Below are 17,463 nucleotides of genomic sequence, written 5' to 3' on the forward strand. Positions count from 1 at the left end.
GCCTCAGCACAGCCAACAGCAGAAAGAGACACCATTCAGAGAAGCAGACTTACTGATTAGTCACTGCATTTTACATACATACACTCAGCATCTCTTAAGGCAAAAACACCTTCTTCCTGTCCCTGTTTGGATTCATTTTCATATTTTCTGCTCATAGTGACCCCCAGGACCTTCTGTGGTGCACCAAGGATGCATCCTTAGAAGAATGAGGCCTCTTCCTACATAAGTAAAGAGAAGGGCTCCTACTCAGCTAAAGAGAAACGTACAATAAATATGACAATTCTGACTGGATTAAGGAGGCAAACACATTTTCTTTTAAACTAATTTATTAATAAGTTTACTCTTCACTCATAAAAAAGAACATATTTTTGGCTTTGAAATCAAGACATAAAATAAAGAGGTAAGTAACTAAAAATTATCAGCTGAAAGTAGACAGAAGCAACTCATGCTGAACCATGAGCAAACACTACGTGCTTTGGGCTATAGCAGGGGCACCAGTCAAATCAAGAACCCAAGATGCAGGGCCCATTCAAGGGCCCTAAAGACTGCTCAGTTCCCAAAGGTTGTTTGGTCAACATACATAGGAAATGAATTTTCCCTTCTGTTCTTTCCTTCTTAACCTTTAACTACAAGAACAGTAGGCAATAAATGCTTTGATGCTAGTCTTTCTAGCTTGAAGGAAAAGTTTTGTTGTTGCTTTAACATTTTTCAACCCACATATTTTCAACCATCAAAAACATAAAACTGAAAATCTCAATTGTAAGTAAAAGCCATTTCTATTTTTGGTCAGTTATCTGCTGTAGGCAAAGCTTCATATAGGAATTTTTATTGCGGATTTCTATAACTGCATCCCTCACAAGCTCAATGAACATCTGTGGCCAAAGTTTCTGCAAAGCTTCATTTTTCATGTTGATTTCTGTGGCTTCCTTCACAAGATCCTCGATATACATCTTGCAGAATTTCTTTTTTTCCTTTATTTCCTGTTAGAAAAAAGAATATTTTGCATTGAATCATAGTTAAGCCCCAAACCAAAGCAACAATTAGCTGAACCAGAGAAACTTGAAATAATCTATTCTGACCTCACCCCTCAGAGCAGGAACACTTTCCTAGACACTCTGACACAGAGCTCTGCCTGAGTATAGACAGCAACTGAGGGCTTCCTTCTTGCCCGTCCACTCCCAGCTCTGAGGGACAGCTCTGTTAAAAAACGCATTTCTTGGCAACTATGAGAAGAAAACTTCCAGTTGAGCTAATATGAAACTCATTTGCTAATTGTGAAATTAGCAAATGAAATAAAGACTTTACATTGTATTTTAAAAGTGTTTATTTATTGGAATCACTGGATCATAACTACAATTTCTCTGTTGATAGACTTTCTCCTTTCTCAGTGCAGGTAGTTTACCTCACACAAGTCAGCTGAATGCACAGATTCATGGCTTCTAATGGTAAATGATACTAACAATATTAATTAACATGAGGTCAGTTAATGTGCATGCATGCTAAGTTGCTTCAGTCATGTCCGACTCTTGCAACCCTATGGAATGTAGCCCACCAGGCTCCTCTGTCCACGGGATTCTCCAGGCAAAAAATCTGGAGTGGATTGCCATGCCCTTCTCCAGGGGATCTTCCCAACCTAGGGGTTGAACCCATGTCTCTTACATCTCCTGCATTGGCAGGAGGGTTCTTTACCACTAGCACCACCTGGGAAGCCTTGAGGTCAGTTAATATCTATATACACACTTGAAATATCCACACTCTGAATTCATTCCATATTTTAGGAAAGGATGTAGTGATACATTACACTGACTTATGTGGCTGAGAATATTTGGACAAAGTTGGGGGAAAGTGTACAAGGAGAAAGAGGACATATATACAAGCCTGGGACCCAGAGCTTGACCTTCAAATGAGACAATGCACCCACTCAACTTCTGGGTCTGGCAGTCTGCAAATGAAAGGTGAAAGTGAAAGTTGCTCAGGCGACTCTTTGCAACCCCATGGACTATAGAGTCCATGGAATTCTCCAGGCCAGAATACTAGAGTAGGTAGCCCTTCCCTTCTCCAGGGGATCTTCCTAATCCAGGGATCAAACCCAGGTCTCCCGCATTGCAGGCGGATTCTTTACCAACTGAGCCACAAGGGAAGCCCAAATGAAAAACCTGGGTTCAAAATGCAATAGAGGAAGTTTGAGACCTGAGGTAACTGGGGCATTGGGCCTGGATTTCATCCTAGAAGCTGAAACAAAGCCATTTTGATTAATGCAAGAATTCAACACTTATTTTGGCAATTGATACTTGGAGTATTCAGACACGATGATGGAAAATGCCATAATATATATGGGAAAAAAATTAATGGAATAGATCAGATAACCAGAATTATAGGGGAAGCAATTCACAGAAATAAAGAATAATCACAGAAGGAAATAAATAATAAATATCAATGAGAAAATAGGTTTAACTAATTGAAAAAGGATCTACTGAAACCTCCAACTCAAATCAAAATAGTAAAATAATTTTTAAAAAGTTAAATTTAAAATTTAAAATAAAAGTTAAATTTAAAAGTTAAATTTTAAAATAAATTTAAAATTTAAAACAAATACTGCCTTTAAAATCTACTATGAAGATTTATAGTAACAAGGAAAATGCTTACATTATAATGCTAAATGGAAAAAGAAAAGTACAAAATGAAGTTTTGATAGAGGTTGGGTTACATGAGTATATGTATTTGTCAAAACTTAACAATTGTATACCTAAGATTTATATTTCATTGCAAATAAATTATACCTCAAAATAAGAAACTATATGAATTACTGAACTCTAATGATCTGCTCTGCATTCAAATGGGTATATCTTTCCTCTTCTTTGCTTTTCGCTTCTCTTCTTTTCACAGCTATTTGTAAGGCCTCCTCAGACAGCCATTTTGCTTTTTTGCATTTCTTTTCCATGAGGATGGTCTCAATCCCTATCTCCTGTACAATGTCACGAACCTCCATCCATAGTTCATCAGGCACTCTGTCTATCAGATCTAGTCCCTTAAATCTATTTCTCACTTCCACTGTATAATCATAAGGGATCTGATTTAGGTCATACCTGAAGGGTCTAGTGGTTTTCCCTACTTTCTTCAATTTAAGTCTGAATTTGGCAATAAGGAGTTCATGATCTGAGCCACAGTCAGCTCCTGGTCTTGTTTTTGCTGACTGTATACAGCTTCTCCATCTTTGGCTGCAAAGGATATAATCAATCTGATTTCAGTGTTGACTATCTGGTGATGTCCATGTGTAGAGTCTTCTCTTGTGTTGTTGGAAGAGGGTGTTTGCTATGACCAGTGAGTTCTCTTGGCAAAACTCTATTAGCCTTTGCCCTGCTTCATTCTGTACCCCAAGGCCAAATATGGCTGTTACTCCAGGTGTTTCTTGACTTCCTACTTTTGCATTCCAGTCCCCTATAATGAAAAGGACATCCTTTTTGGGTATTAGTTCTAAAAGGTCTTGTAGGTCTTCTGTCATTTTTGAGATTGCATCCAACTACTGCATTTCAGACTCTTTTGTGGACCATGATGGCTACTCCATTTCTTCTAAGGGATTCCTGCCCACAGTAATAGATATAATGGTCATCTGAGTTAAATTCATCCATTCCAGTCCATTTTAGTTTGCTGATTCCTAGAATGTCGACGTTCACTCTTGCCATCTCCTGTTTGACCACTTCCAATTTGCCTTGGTTCATGGACCTAACATTCCAGGTTCCTAAGCAATATTGCTCTCTACAGCATTGGACCTTGCTTCTATCACCAGTCACATCCATAACTGGGTATTGTTTTTGTTTTGGCTCCATCCCTTCATTCTTTCTGGAGTTATTTCTCCACTGATCTCCAGTAGCATATTGGGCACCTACCAGATGTTCAAGCTGGTTTTAGAAAAGGCAGAGGAACCAGAGATCAAATTGCCAACATCCGCTGGATCATCGAAAAAGCGAGAATTCCAGAAACACATCTATTTCTGCTTTATTGACTATGCCAATGCCTTTGACTGTGTGGATCACAATAAACTGTGGAAAATTCTGAAAGAGATGGGAATACCAGACCACCTGACCTGCCTCTTGAGAAACCTGCATGCAGGTCAGGAAGTAACAGTTAGAACTGGACATGGAACAACAGACTGGTTCCAAATCGGGCAAGGAGTATGTCAAGGCTGTATACTGTCACCCTGCTTGTTTAACTTATATGCAGAGTACATCATGAGAAACGCTGGGCTGGATGAAGCACAAACTGGAATCAAGACTGCCGGGAGAAATATCAATGACCTCAGATATGCAGATGACACCACCCTTATGGCAGAAAACAAAGAAGAACAAAACAGCCTCTTGATGAAAGTGAAAGAGGAGAGTGAAAAAGTTGGCTTAAAGCTCAACATTCAGAAAACTAAGGTCATGGCATCTGGTCCCATCACTTCATGGGAAATAGATGGGGAAAAAGTGGAAACAGTGACTGACTTTATTTTTTGGGGCTCCAAAATCACTGCAGATGGTGATTGCAGCAATGAAATTAAAAGATGCTTACTCCTTGGAAGGAAAGTTATGACCAACCTAGATAGCATATTAAAAAGCAGAGACATTACTTTGCCAACAAAGGTCCGTCTAGTCAAGGCTATGGTTTTTCCAGTAGTCATGTATGGATGTGAGAGTTGGACTGTGAAGAAAGCTGAGCGCTGAAGAATTGATGCTTTTGAAGTGTGGTGTTGGAGAAGACTCTTGAGAGTCCCTTGGACTGCAAGGAGATCCAACCAGTCCATCCTAAAGGAGATCAGTCCTGGGTGTTCATTGGAAGGACTGATGCTGAAGCTGAAACTCCAATACTTTGGCTACCTAATGTGAAGAGCTGACTCATTGGAAAAGACCCTGATGCTGGGAAAGATTGAAGGCAGGAGGAGAAGGGGACAACGGAGGATGAGATGGCTGGATGGCATCACCGACTCGATGGACATGAGTTTGAGTGAACTCCGGGAGTTGGTGATGGACAGAGAGGCCTGGTTTGCTGTGATTCATGGGGTTGCAAAGAGTCGGACACGACTGAGTGACTGAACTGAACTGAACTGAACTGAACTGAACTGAATGACCTGCTGGCTGAATTATTTAGGGAGAAGCATGGTAATGTGTGCAATTACTTTGAAATAAATTTAAAAAATAAGGTGGATTATTGATGGATAAAGGATGGGGAAAAAGATAAGTGATAAAGCAAGTACATGGTACAGCACAATACTAACAGTAGAATTTAGGTTTGGGGAATGAATGTTTACTGAAAAATTATTTCAACTTTGTCATATGTTTGAAATTTTCATTAAAAAGGTAAAAAAATATATTCAATATTAATGAAAGAAAATATACTGAAGTGTCATTAAAATTGTCTTAGGGTAGTGAGACGATGAGTATTTCTACTCCTTTTTTCTACTTCTCTTCCTTTTCCAAAGTTTTATAATTTATAAAACAAAAAGAAATATGCTTTGCATTCTTGATTAATTAATAGACATTAACAATGAGTCCCAATTGTCACTAACTTCCTGTAACAGAGGCACATTTTGGAAATTTTCTTATAACATATAAGATTTCTCTAAATAATCACTTACTATTCAGGGGTCAACGTGCTGATCTGATTTAGTTCATGTCCTAAAAGCAACAGGTCATGTATTGACCTATCATAAAAATATGTACAGATTTTGATGGGCAATAAAGAACAGATCGTTCCAGTTGGTGACTTCTCTGGTGAACCGAACTTAACTAACTCTGAAATATTGCTTGGGACTTAATCATGAGCACTAAGTTAGCTTATCAATGAGAACAGCATTTAGATGCTCCCTTTTTACACTCAATAAATCTGGGAAACAAGGAGACTACCAGAAAGAAAGATAAGTGTGAATCAATAGAGATCAATAACTAAAACAAGCACTATTTTGCAATGAGCAATGTATTTATAGAAGTAGAAGACCTCTCTTACAGACGTCTAAGTTTCTTAAAACATGATTTTGAATTTTAAAAAAATTTCTAGCAGTAGGTAGGACTGGAAAATTTTTACAGTAATAAGGGATAAGAAAAATATAAAGATATTTAAATGATGACTTCTGTTAAATAATTTACATATAATACAAATTAAACTTTTCTAATTTGGCATAGTGCAATTTTGGTGCTTTACAATTTTGTGCTAGTTTCTTCCATGACTTCTTTATAAACATGTTGATACAGAATTGTATCTAATATACACTAACCCTTATTTAGTAAATGTGTTTGAAAGTATCTTTGCTTCATTTCTTCTCTCCACTAAGCCAATTACTCTGCATCTCCATGCAGTATACTCTAAAACTCATCAGGTGTCTGCCAGCACGACTCATTCTGCATGTTCAGAATGATCCTGTTAAGAGCACATTAGAGATACTTCTCTTGCCCTGACCTGTCAAGAAGTTGCTCCTCTTTGAATAATGCTTTTTACATTCTCAAATGCTTTCACACATCACACACTTAGTTTTTTCTATCCTTGTGGGGGGTCATAAAACAAGTATTTCACAAGTTCAATCCTGATGAGATGAACTCTATACAATATTGTTTATGTTAGTGCATTGAACTAAAATTTTATTGTCATGAAGATAGAAAAAAGCAGGTCATGGTAGACTTGTTATAGAGTTATTTTAATGATAATGGTACTGGTATAGGAATTTAATCCATATCTCCATTTTATAAATGGGAATCTAAGGTTAACAAAGGTTGAGAGATTTGTTCAGGATTAGCTGTCATCTTGGAGGAAATGGCAACCCACTCCAGTGTTCTTGCCTGGAGAATCCCAGGGATGGCGGAGCCTGGTGGGCTGCCGTCTATGGGGTTGCACAGAGTCGGACACGACTGAAGCGACTTAGCAGCAGCAGCAGCAGCAGCAGCTGTCATCTACTAATACCTTCCTGGAGAAAAAGCTAATCTAGCTCTTGAAGAACCTGCAGTCTAGTTGGAGAGATGTCCTACACACACTAAAAGCTTAACTAAAAGAAATGAAACAGTACATAAGTGCTGGATGAGATGTTTAGACAGCAAATACCACCGGTGTTCAAAGAAACAAGAGCCCTTTGTGCTGGGGTGGTCAAGAAGACTTTAGGACACATTCATGATAAACTGAAAGGAGCCCAGGCCAGGAATCAGAAGGTCTGAGTTCTAGAGGCAGTTCAGTCAGGAATTCACTATGTGAGCCTCAGTTGTTCACCTAAGTTTCCAGTTTTCCCCAGCTGTCTAATAACAGGATTGGATTCTTTCAAGTCCCTTTCAGCTTTCCATCCATTTCAAATCTTTTTCAGAATGAGTCAGGACATTGGATGAACACCTACCAAGCAACAGAATTATACATGTCATACGTATAGTGAAAGGGGCGGCTTACCCTGATTTGTGAGAAACTTACTTCAAGTAATTCCTTCAACAACTCAAGATATACAGAGGAGAGAGAAGGAGCACTTTGTGTTGCAGTGATTTAAATATTTTTCAGGAAGTGGGGAATGCTACATTGTGAGTCAAGAGAAAGTGATTAAGGGACCAGGGCAAGGTCTTTCAGGCAATAAATAAGTGGTGGAATCATGGGCGCAGATCCAAATCTCCTAATGGCATATTATTCTTTCCAAATGTTATGTGGCTTCAGATTTTATTTTTCCCTTTGATACTTCTCAAAACAGGAGTCAGCATTTGCTATCTTTACTTCTTGATTGCTTATTTACCTCTCAAACCACTTTAATCAAGACTCTGCTTATATGACTCCATGGAAACTTTTCCTGTTTTTTTTCAAAAAATGACCTCTATTGCCAAATTTATCAAAATTTCTCCCTATAGTTTGTGCCCTTGGGGGGCAGGGGGTTAGAAAATCATAGCCTACCCAATCATGGCCATGTTTTCATCTGTTTTTTAAGTCAGAATTTTATAGTTTGCTTTTCATATTTGGGTTTTTATTTGATCTGGAGTTAATTTTTTTAATATGGTTTTTAACAAAGTACACCATGGTAGGGATATGTATTTCTGATTTGATATTTCATTTCCTCAGTAGCATTTATTAGCTAGTCTGTCTGTACAAGTCAGCAATACCTGATATCTGTATAAAGTTTTCCCATAAACATGGGCTAGTTCTGGCTATTTTGTCCATGGATCTATGAATCTATTCCTATATAACATCAATTACTACAGCTAAAAATAGTACTTCATATCTGGTAAGGCAAGTTCTCCTCACTTATACTGCTGTGTTAAGTCCCTTGCTCAATAGACACCTTTAGGATCAACTGGTGAAGTTCCACAAATAACTGTCCAAATTTTGATTAGAACTGCCTTATACTGATGGATTTAGGAAGAACTGACATCTTTATTTTGTAGAAAGTTTCTGTCCATAAACATAAATTATCCATTTAGTTCTTTTTCAGTGTCTTTCAATAAAACGTTACAATTTTTTCTGTGGAGGGCTTATATATATTTTAAAGAAAGCTGAGCACCAAAGAATTGATGCTTTTGAACTGTGGTGTTGGAGAAGACTCTTGAGAGTCCCTTGGACTGCAAGGAGATCCAACCAGTCCAACCTAAAGGAGATCAGTCCTGGGTGTTCATTGGAAGGACTGATGTTGAAGCTGAAACTCCAATACTTTGGTCACCTGATGCGAAGAGCTGACTCATCTGAAAAGACCCTGATGTTGGGAAAGATTGAGGGCAGGAGGAGAAGGGGATGACAGAGGATGAGATGGTTGGATGGCATCACCGACTCAATGGACATGGGTTTGGGTGGACTCCGGGAGTTGGTGATGGACAGGGAGGCCTGGCATGCTGCATTTCATGGTGTCGCAAAAAGTCAGACACGACTGGGTGACTGAACTGAACTGACAGTGTTTATTGTCATGGTAAATGGTATATTATTTTACACTTATTTTTGAATAAGTAACACAACCTATACTAGATTGTTGGTCCCTTTTCTCACTGATTTCTAAAAGTTCTTGATAATTTAGGGAGATTAGTTGCAAATTATTTTTTTCAGTTTGTTTTCTGTCATTGCTTATTTTATCTCTCTGAAGGTCTTACTGATCTCAGTGCTGCACATTAATCTTTCATGGTTTCTTATAGATATTTTACCCTTTCATTATAAACTTCAACATCTCTGTCTCATTTGGAATTAATGTGAATGTAAGTATAAAGTCTGAATCCAGCTTTTTTCCCCCCTTAATTCTGTAGTTATTTTCAAATCACTACTGGGATAATCCTTCTTGATTTGTTTGAGATTATTCTTTATCATATCATAAATTCTCTTTTTTATCTAGATGTACATTTGAATTTTCCACTCTATCCCACTAGACTATCTCTCCATAAACACCCTGTTTTAACTGATAAGACCATAATATGTCTTAATTTATCTAGTAATGCTAGTTTTCTCCTCATCATTTGCCTTTTTCAGAGTTTTTATGGTTATTTATGTTTATTTTTCCACAGGTACTGTAGGATCGATTCAATGAAAAATTTTTGATTTCTTATTGGGATTATATTAAATTTTAAATTACTTTAAGGAAAACTGACATTTAAAAATTGGAGTATGGTGTCTTTACACTGCTCTGTTGAACAGAATCAGCCATACGTATATATATATCCCCTCTTTGTTTTGATTTCCTCTCTGTTTAGGTCACCACTGAGCACTGAGTAGAGTTTCTCTGAGCTACACTCTCTTGACTTAGTGATTTACATTATCCCTGCATATGTCTGTCTCCTCCATTAGAATGTGAGATTCATGAGGATAATAACGGCGACTTGTTACAGTCCAAGTATTACATGTGACAGGTGCTCAATACATGATTTTTGAATGTAAGAAAGTATAACTATAAAAACAACTTCAAGTAATTCATTTCAAGTATTTAAAGAGTTTTCATAAGGAAGATATTTGCTCTGTTTTCTACATAAGGCAACATTAGCATCACTAATTGAAAGTTATTAGGAGGCAGCTTAACATGGGTAAGAATTTCTCCACTGTTGGAGTTGTTCAGTGATATACAACTACCTCATGAAGCAGTAATCTTTCATGTGCTTGAATTTAAAGCAGAATCTTTTCAAAACATCCTTCAGGATGCTATAAAAATATTGTTGCATTGAGTTAAGTGCTTTTCAAAGTATAATCCTTAGAGGCCTAGGGGTTCCAAAGAGATTCTTCAGGTCTGGGAATGAGGTAAGGAGAAAGGAAAAGAATAGAAGATCCAATCAAATAGAGCTCTGAACCCCATCTACAACAGGGGCAGCTCTGCTGTTTTGCTTTCTTTTGACATAATGAGTTTTCAGCTACAATATAGTTTGAATAAAGAATCTCACAACCATTATAAAACATTTGAAAAATATTTGGCCAATACACACTCACACACACCCCTTAGATCCCTCAAAAACTCTTACAGAATTTTAACATCTTATTTTTATTTAGATGACATGTTTCTTCACCCTTCTCTGAGTTCCATCAAGGCACGCACTGCATGGTTCTCTTCTTTATAGTTCTGCAGTCCCCTAACACAGCATTCCCTCAAAAAACTTCTGAACACATACAGTAGTAAAGAATTGGTTCTAGCCTTTATGTCTAAAAGACTAGTGGGAACAGAATAGGTTAAAATTATGTGACTAAGAACACAGAAGCTAACGCAGTAGGAGAACAAAATAGTGAATTAAAACATCAAGGACCTACGCAAGGGTCCTTGGAGAAATGGAGGTTCTGTTGTGTCTTCTGCCAGTCTGGCACAGGCTAGGTAAGTACTCAGAGCAAGTCTATTTCAATTTTCTTAATTCAGAGAGATCTGAATCCTGGTCCTACTTTGGTCTAAACTTTTGGTACCTATTTCTTTTGAACATTTCTTTTCTGCTTAAATATATTGAACTAAGGGCTCTACTTCTCCCTAATTCCTTGGTGCCTACTGCCCCCAGCTCTGGATATGAGGCTGACTAACATTCCAGAATTAAAAAAGGTTATCTTAAATGATTAGGAGAGAAAGAAACGTATAACTCCCGAGTCTCAAGCCATTTGGAATTTATCCAGACAATAAGTTCCAAAGATAATGGTAGTTTTACCTCTAGCTTTTCAGTATAAAAGTCTCTTGTGGTATAATTCAGTGTAGCACGATTAGTGTTTTCTCCCACAAGTCTCTTGCTATCATTATTTTCTTCACTGACAATACCAGGTTTTTTCCCTTTGGTTTCTAGAAGATACCGGAATTGCTTCTTCCTGTAGAAAGACCGTAAAGAGACGTAGAGAGTTACTTATCCAATTGGTGAAAATGCCTTTTCTGTTGATTTTAGAGGGTAGTATATGCTTTTTTGAATATCTGTTTTGTAAGTTTGAGTTTTTAAAGTCAATTCACTACTCCAATTTCTCTACTAATTAAGTTAATAACTCAAATTCTTTTGTTTCACTATTAATCATCAACAAAGACATGTCTCAAGCATTTCTAAGATGAAAAAACTGTCTTTAAAAAATCAATATAAAACTTAAATAACACAGAACACACACACACACACAAAGCAATTAAACACATAGTAGACCAAACTTCCATAGTCTTTATATCCCATAAAATATGTTAGTTACACATCTTATAAATCACACAAATAGTTCATAATTTCATTATGTAGCTCAGTAGTATTATCCATAGCTAGAAATGGAATGGAATACTGCTTTAAGTTTAGGAAAAGCAGAACAAAAATACCTCTAGCTATTATCATATCAAGGGCAAGATCTCAGCAGGAGGTAGATAATGAAACAGGAAGCTTCATTTGATAATGAAGAACATAGTGTTCATAGTATCACTTGCAGACCCACAAGCCTAGAATTCCAGAGGACAGCAACTCATCATTCATGAAGGTTGCTTTCTGGTTTCGACCACTTAGGGTGTCTCTCAGGAAGTGGTGTAACTACTATGAACTGTGAACTGAAGATTGGGAGCAAAAAGGGAATATATCTTTTAGAAAATGTCTTCATTTTCCAATTTAATAAGAGTATAACATAGCGATTTAAAAAATTATAAGGAGTACATATTTTGAAAAGTATAAAGAAATAGAGCAAAATCATCCATAAATATATAGCATATAAATCTATATAAACCAGGAAATTGTTTACATTAGACATATTTCCTCATAGGCTTTCTCTGTGAATTTTTGTAACAAGGTAAGATCATACTAACCATCCAGGTTTGTATACTGTTTTTGCTTAATGCTATATAATAAGCATTTTCTATGTTATTAAAATTAACACTTTAATAAATGAATAAAATTTAATTGTGATGTAGGTCAATTATATAATCAGTCTAATTTATTGGATATTTTGGTAGCATAATTTTCTCACTCATAAAGAAGAAAGTAATATAGATATTTATCTATATTTATTTTATTGATTTTTAATTATGAATGCAACATACAAATTATCCATCACTTTCAGTAGTGTTTTCAAATAATCAGTTTTTCATTACGCTTTCAATGTCATCATTTCCTTTATTTAATTTTCTTCAATTTTGCTATTGTTTTCCTAACTTTTTTAGATAAATGTTTAGCTCCTTCATTTTCAGTCTTTATTCTTTCCTAATTTGCTCATTTCAATACATACATTGATTTTAAAATCTCACAATACTATTATTGCTGCTTTATATAGTCAATGTTTATTTAGTTTCATCCCACAAATTTACTACTTTCTTTGCTCTTTAGTTCTCCTTGCATGTCAGAATTTCTATGTGGGATCAGGTTCTTTCTGCCTTAATTAGAGACTATCATTTCTTCTACTTCAGGAATACTGATGGGAAATCTCTTAAAATCCTTTTTTTAGAAACTAATACAATAATTTTAACAACAACAACAACAAAAAACAAAAAACCAGAACAAACACAAAAAGATAATTCCAAGCACTACATACAATTATACAGTAAAAAGTAATCTTCTGCACTATGAAACCCTGCACTAGTTAAACCTCAGTTTAACTCCTAGAGACAATCATTTTTTTAAATTAATTAATTAATTAATTAATTTTACTTAACAACATTGTATTGGTTTTGCCATACTTTGACTTGAATCCGCCATGGGTGTACATGTGTTCCCCATCCTGAACCGCCCTCCCACCTCCCTCCCCATCCCATCCCTCTGGGTCATCCCAGTGCACCAGCCCTGAGCATCCTGTATCACGCATCGAACCTGGACTGGCGATTCATTTCACATACGAGAATTTACATGTTTCAATGCCATTCTCCCATATTATCCCACCCTCGCCCTCTCCCACAGAAGCCAAAAGACTGTTCAGTACATCTGTGTCTCTCTTGCTGTCTCGCATACAGGGTTATCGTTACCATCTTTCTAAGTTCCATATATATGCGTTAGTATACTGTATTGGTATTTTTCTTTCTGGCTTAATTCACTCTGTATAATAGGCTCCAGTTTCATCCACCTCATTAGAACTGATTCAAATATATTCTTTTTAATGGCTGAGTAATATTCCATTGTGTATATATACCACAGCTTCCTTATCCATTCATCTGCTGATGGACATCTAGGTTGCTTCCACGTCCTGGCTATTATAAACAGTGCTGCAATGAACACTGGGGTACACGTGTCTCTTTCAATTCTGGTTTCCTCAGTGTGTATGCCCAGCAGCAGGATTTCTGGGTCATATGGCAGTTCTATTTCCAGTTTTTTAAGGAATCTCCACACTGTTCTCCATAGTGGCTGTACTAATTTGCATTCCCACCAACAGTGTAAGAGGGTTCCCTTTTCTCCACACCTTCTCCAGCATTTATTGCTTGTAGGCTTTTGGATAGCAGCCATTCTGACTGGCATGTAATGGTACCTCATTGTGGTTTTGATTTGCATTTCTCTGATAATGAGTGATTTTGAGCATCTTTTCATGTGTTTGTTAGCCATCTGTATGTCTTCTTTGGAGAAATGTCTGTTTAGTTCTTTGGCCCACTTTTTGATGGGGTCTTTTATTTTCCTGGAATTGAGCTGCAGAAGTTGCTTGTATATTTTTGAGATTAATTCTTTGCCCGTTGCTTCATTTGCTATTATTTTCTCCCATTCTGAAGGCTGTCTATTCACCTTGCTTACAGTTTACTTTGTTGTGCAGAAGCTTTTAATTTTAATTAGGTCCCATTTGTTTATTTTTGCTTTTATTTCCAATATTCTTGGAGGTGGGTCATAAGAGGATCCTGCTGTGGTTTATGTTGGAGAGTGTTTTGCGTATGTTTTCCTCGAGGAGTTTTATAGTTTCTGGTCTTACATTTAGATCTTTAATCCATTTTGAGTTTATTTTTGTGTATAGTATTAGAAAGTGTTCTAGTTTCATTCTTTTACAAGTGGTTGACCAGTTTTCCCAGCACCACTCGTTAAAGAGATTGTCTTTTCTCCATTGTATATACTTGCCTCCTTTGTCAAAGGTAAGGTGTTCATAGGTGCGTGGATTTATCTCTGGGTTATTTTGTTACATTAATCTATATTTCTGTCTTTGTGCCAGTACCACACTGTCTTGATGACTGTGGCTTTGTAGTAGAGACTGAAGTCAGGCAGGTTGATTCCTCTAGTTCCATTCTTCTTTCTCAAGACTGCTTTGGCTATTCGAGGTTTTTTGTATTTCCACACAAACTGTGAAATTATTTGTTCTAGTTCTGTGAAAAATATCATTGGTAGCTTGATAGGGATTGCATTGAATCTACAGATTGCTTTGGATAGTATACTCATTTTCACTATATTGATTCTTCCAATCCATGAACACGGTATATTTCTCCATCTATTTGTGATCTCTTTGATTCCTTTCATCAGTGTTTTATAGTGTTCTATATATAGGTCTTTTGTTTCTGTAGGTAGATATACTCCTAAGTATTTTATTCTTTTTGTCGCAATGGTGAATGGAATTGTTTCCTTAATTTCTCTTTCTGTTTTCTCATTGTTAGTGTACCGGAACGCAAGGGATTTCTGTGTGTTAATTTTATATCCTGCAACTTTACTATATTCATTGATTAGCTCTAGTAATTTTCTGGTGGAGTCTTTAGGGTTTTCTATGTAGAGGATCATGTCATCTGCAAACAGTGAGAGTTTTGCTTCTTCTTTTCCAATCTGGATTCTTTTTATTTCTTTTTCTGCTCTGACTGCTGTGGCCAAAACTTCCAAAACTGTATTGAATAGTACTGATGAGAGTGGGCACCCTTGTCTTGTTCCTGACTTTAGGGGAAATGCTTTCAATTTTTCACCATTGAGGATAATGTTTGCTGAGGGTTTGTCATATATAGCTTTTATTATGTTGAGGTATGTTCCTTCTATTCCTGCTTTCTGGAGGGTTTTTATCATAAATGGATGTTGAATATATCAATCATAAGTATATATGCACCCAATATAGGAACACCACAATATGTAAGACAAATGCTAACAAGTATGAAAGGGGAAATTAACAATAACACAATAATAGTGGGAGACTTTAATACTCCACCACTTTAATAATCCACCTATGGATAGGTCAACTAAACAGAAAATTAACAAGGAAACACAAACTTTAAATGATACAATAGACCAGTTAGACTTAATTGATATCTCTAGGACATTTCACCCCAAAACAATGAATTTCACCTTTTTCTCAAGCACACATGGAACCTTCTCCAGGATAGATCACATCCTGGGCCATAAATTTAGCCTTGGTAAACTCAGAAAAATTGAAATTATTCCAAGCATCTTTTCTGACCACAATGCAGTAAGATTAGATGTCAATTACAGGAGAAAAACTATTAAAAATTCCAACATATGGAGGCTGAACAACACGCTGCTGAATAACCAACAAATCACAGAAGAAATGAAAAAAGAAATCAAAATATGCATATAAATGAATAAAATGAAAACACAACAACCCAAAACCTATGGGACACTGCAAAAGCAGTGCTAAGGGGGCGGTTCATAGCAATACAGGCATACCTCAAGAAACAAGAAAAAAGTCGAATAAATAACCTACCTCTATATCTAAAGCAACTTGAAAAGGAAGAAATTATGAATCCCAAGGTTAGTAGAAGGAAAGAAATCTTAAAAATTAGGGCAGAAATAAATGCAGAAGAAGCAAAAGAGACTACAGCAAAAATCAACAAAACCAAAAGCTGGTTCTTTGAGAAGGTAAATAAAATTGACAAACCATTAGCCAGACTCATCAAGAAACAAAGGGAGAAAAATCAAGTCAACAAAATTAGAAATGAAAATAGAGAGATCACAACAGACAACACAGAAATACAAAGGATCATAAAAGACTATTATCAGCAACTATGCAAATAAAATAGACAACTTGGAAGAAATGGTCAAATTCTTAGAAAAGTACAACTTCCAAAATTGAACCAGGAAAAAATAGAAAATCTCAACAGACCCAGCATAAGCACAGAAATTGAAACTGTAATCAGAAATCTTCCAACAAACAAAAGCCCAGGACCAGACGGCTTCACAGCTGAATTCTACCAAAAATTTAGAGAAGAACTAACACCTATCGTACTCAAACTCTTCCAGAAAATTGCAGAGGAAGGTAAACTTCCAAACTCATTCTATGAGGCCACCATCACCTTAACACCAAAACCTGAAAAAGACACCACAAAAACAGAAAACTATAGGCCAATATCACTGATGAACATAGATGCAAAAATCCTTAACAAAATTCTAGCAAACAGAAATCAAAAACATATTAAAAAGATCATACATCATGACCAAGTGGGCTTTATCCCAGGGATGCAAGGATTCTTCAATATCCGCCAATCAATCTATGTAATACACCACATTAACAAATTGAAAAATAAAAACCATATGATTATCTCAATAGATGCAGAGACAATCATTTTTTAAAAATCAAATATTTAAAATTACACGAGGAAATCTCTGAATTATATGTTCTATTTCTCACAAATTGCAGCATACTACACAATTATTCTATATCTTGTATTTTTAGTTTCTAAGACATCTTAAAGATTATTTCATATCAGAACCTCTAATAATTTTGATAGCTGCAAGTAATTGGTCCTTTATTAATGGACATGTGGCTGGTTTTAGAAAAGGCAGAGGAACCAGAGATCAAATTGCCAACATCCGCTGGATCATCGAAAAAGCAAGAGAGTTCCAGAAAAACATCTATTTCTGCCTTATTGACTATGCCAATGCCTTTGACTGTGTGGATCACAATAAACTGTGGAAAATTCTGAAAGAGTTGGGAATACCAGACCACTGGACCTGCCTCTTGAGAAATCTGTATGCAGGTCAAGAAGCAACAGTTAGAACTGGACATGGAACAACAGACTGGTTCCAAATCAGGAAAGGAGTATGTCAAAGCTGTATATTGTCACTCTGCTTGTTTAACTTATATGCAGAGTACATCATGAGAAATGCTGGACTGGATGAAGCACAAACTGGAATCAAGATTGCTGGGAGAAATATCAATAACCTCAGATATGCAGATGACACCACCCTTATG

The 17,463-nt window shown here is 36.4% G+C and overlaps 1 protein-coding gene across 8 annotated transcripts in view; it reads right to left on the bottom strand.

The window, feature by feature from the left end:
• Positions 1-308: 308 nt before the first annotated feature.
• Positions 309-17,463, bottom strand: part of LRRC49 (leucine rich repeat containing 49) — a 153,573-nt gene continuing 136,418 nt past the window's right edge. For 7 of the 8 annotated variants that reach the window (XM_043920862.1, XM_043920861.1, XM_043920864.1 and 4 more), the window contains 2 exons: positions 11,079-11,232; positions 309-980 (listed from right to left, as the gene is read on the bottom strand). In XM_043920862.1, the coding sequence (XP_043776797.1) occupies positions 777-980; positions 11,079-11,232 (358 nt within the window). In that variant the 3' untranslated portion in view covers positions 309-776. The remainder of the gene's footprint in view (positions 981-11,078; positions 11,233-17,463) is intronic. The other variant, XM_043920866.1, reaches the window with a different exon arrangement.

The sequence above is a fragment of the Cervus elaphus genome, chromosome 12 (assembly GCF_910594005.1).
Source record: "Cervus elaphus chromosome 12, mCerEla1.1, whole genome shotgun sequence".
Lineage (NCBI taxonomy): Eukaryota > Metazoa > Chordata > Mammalia > Artiodactyla > Cervidae > Cervus > Cervus elaphus.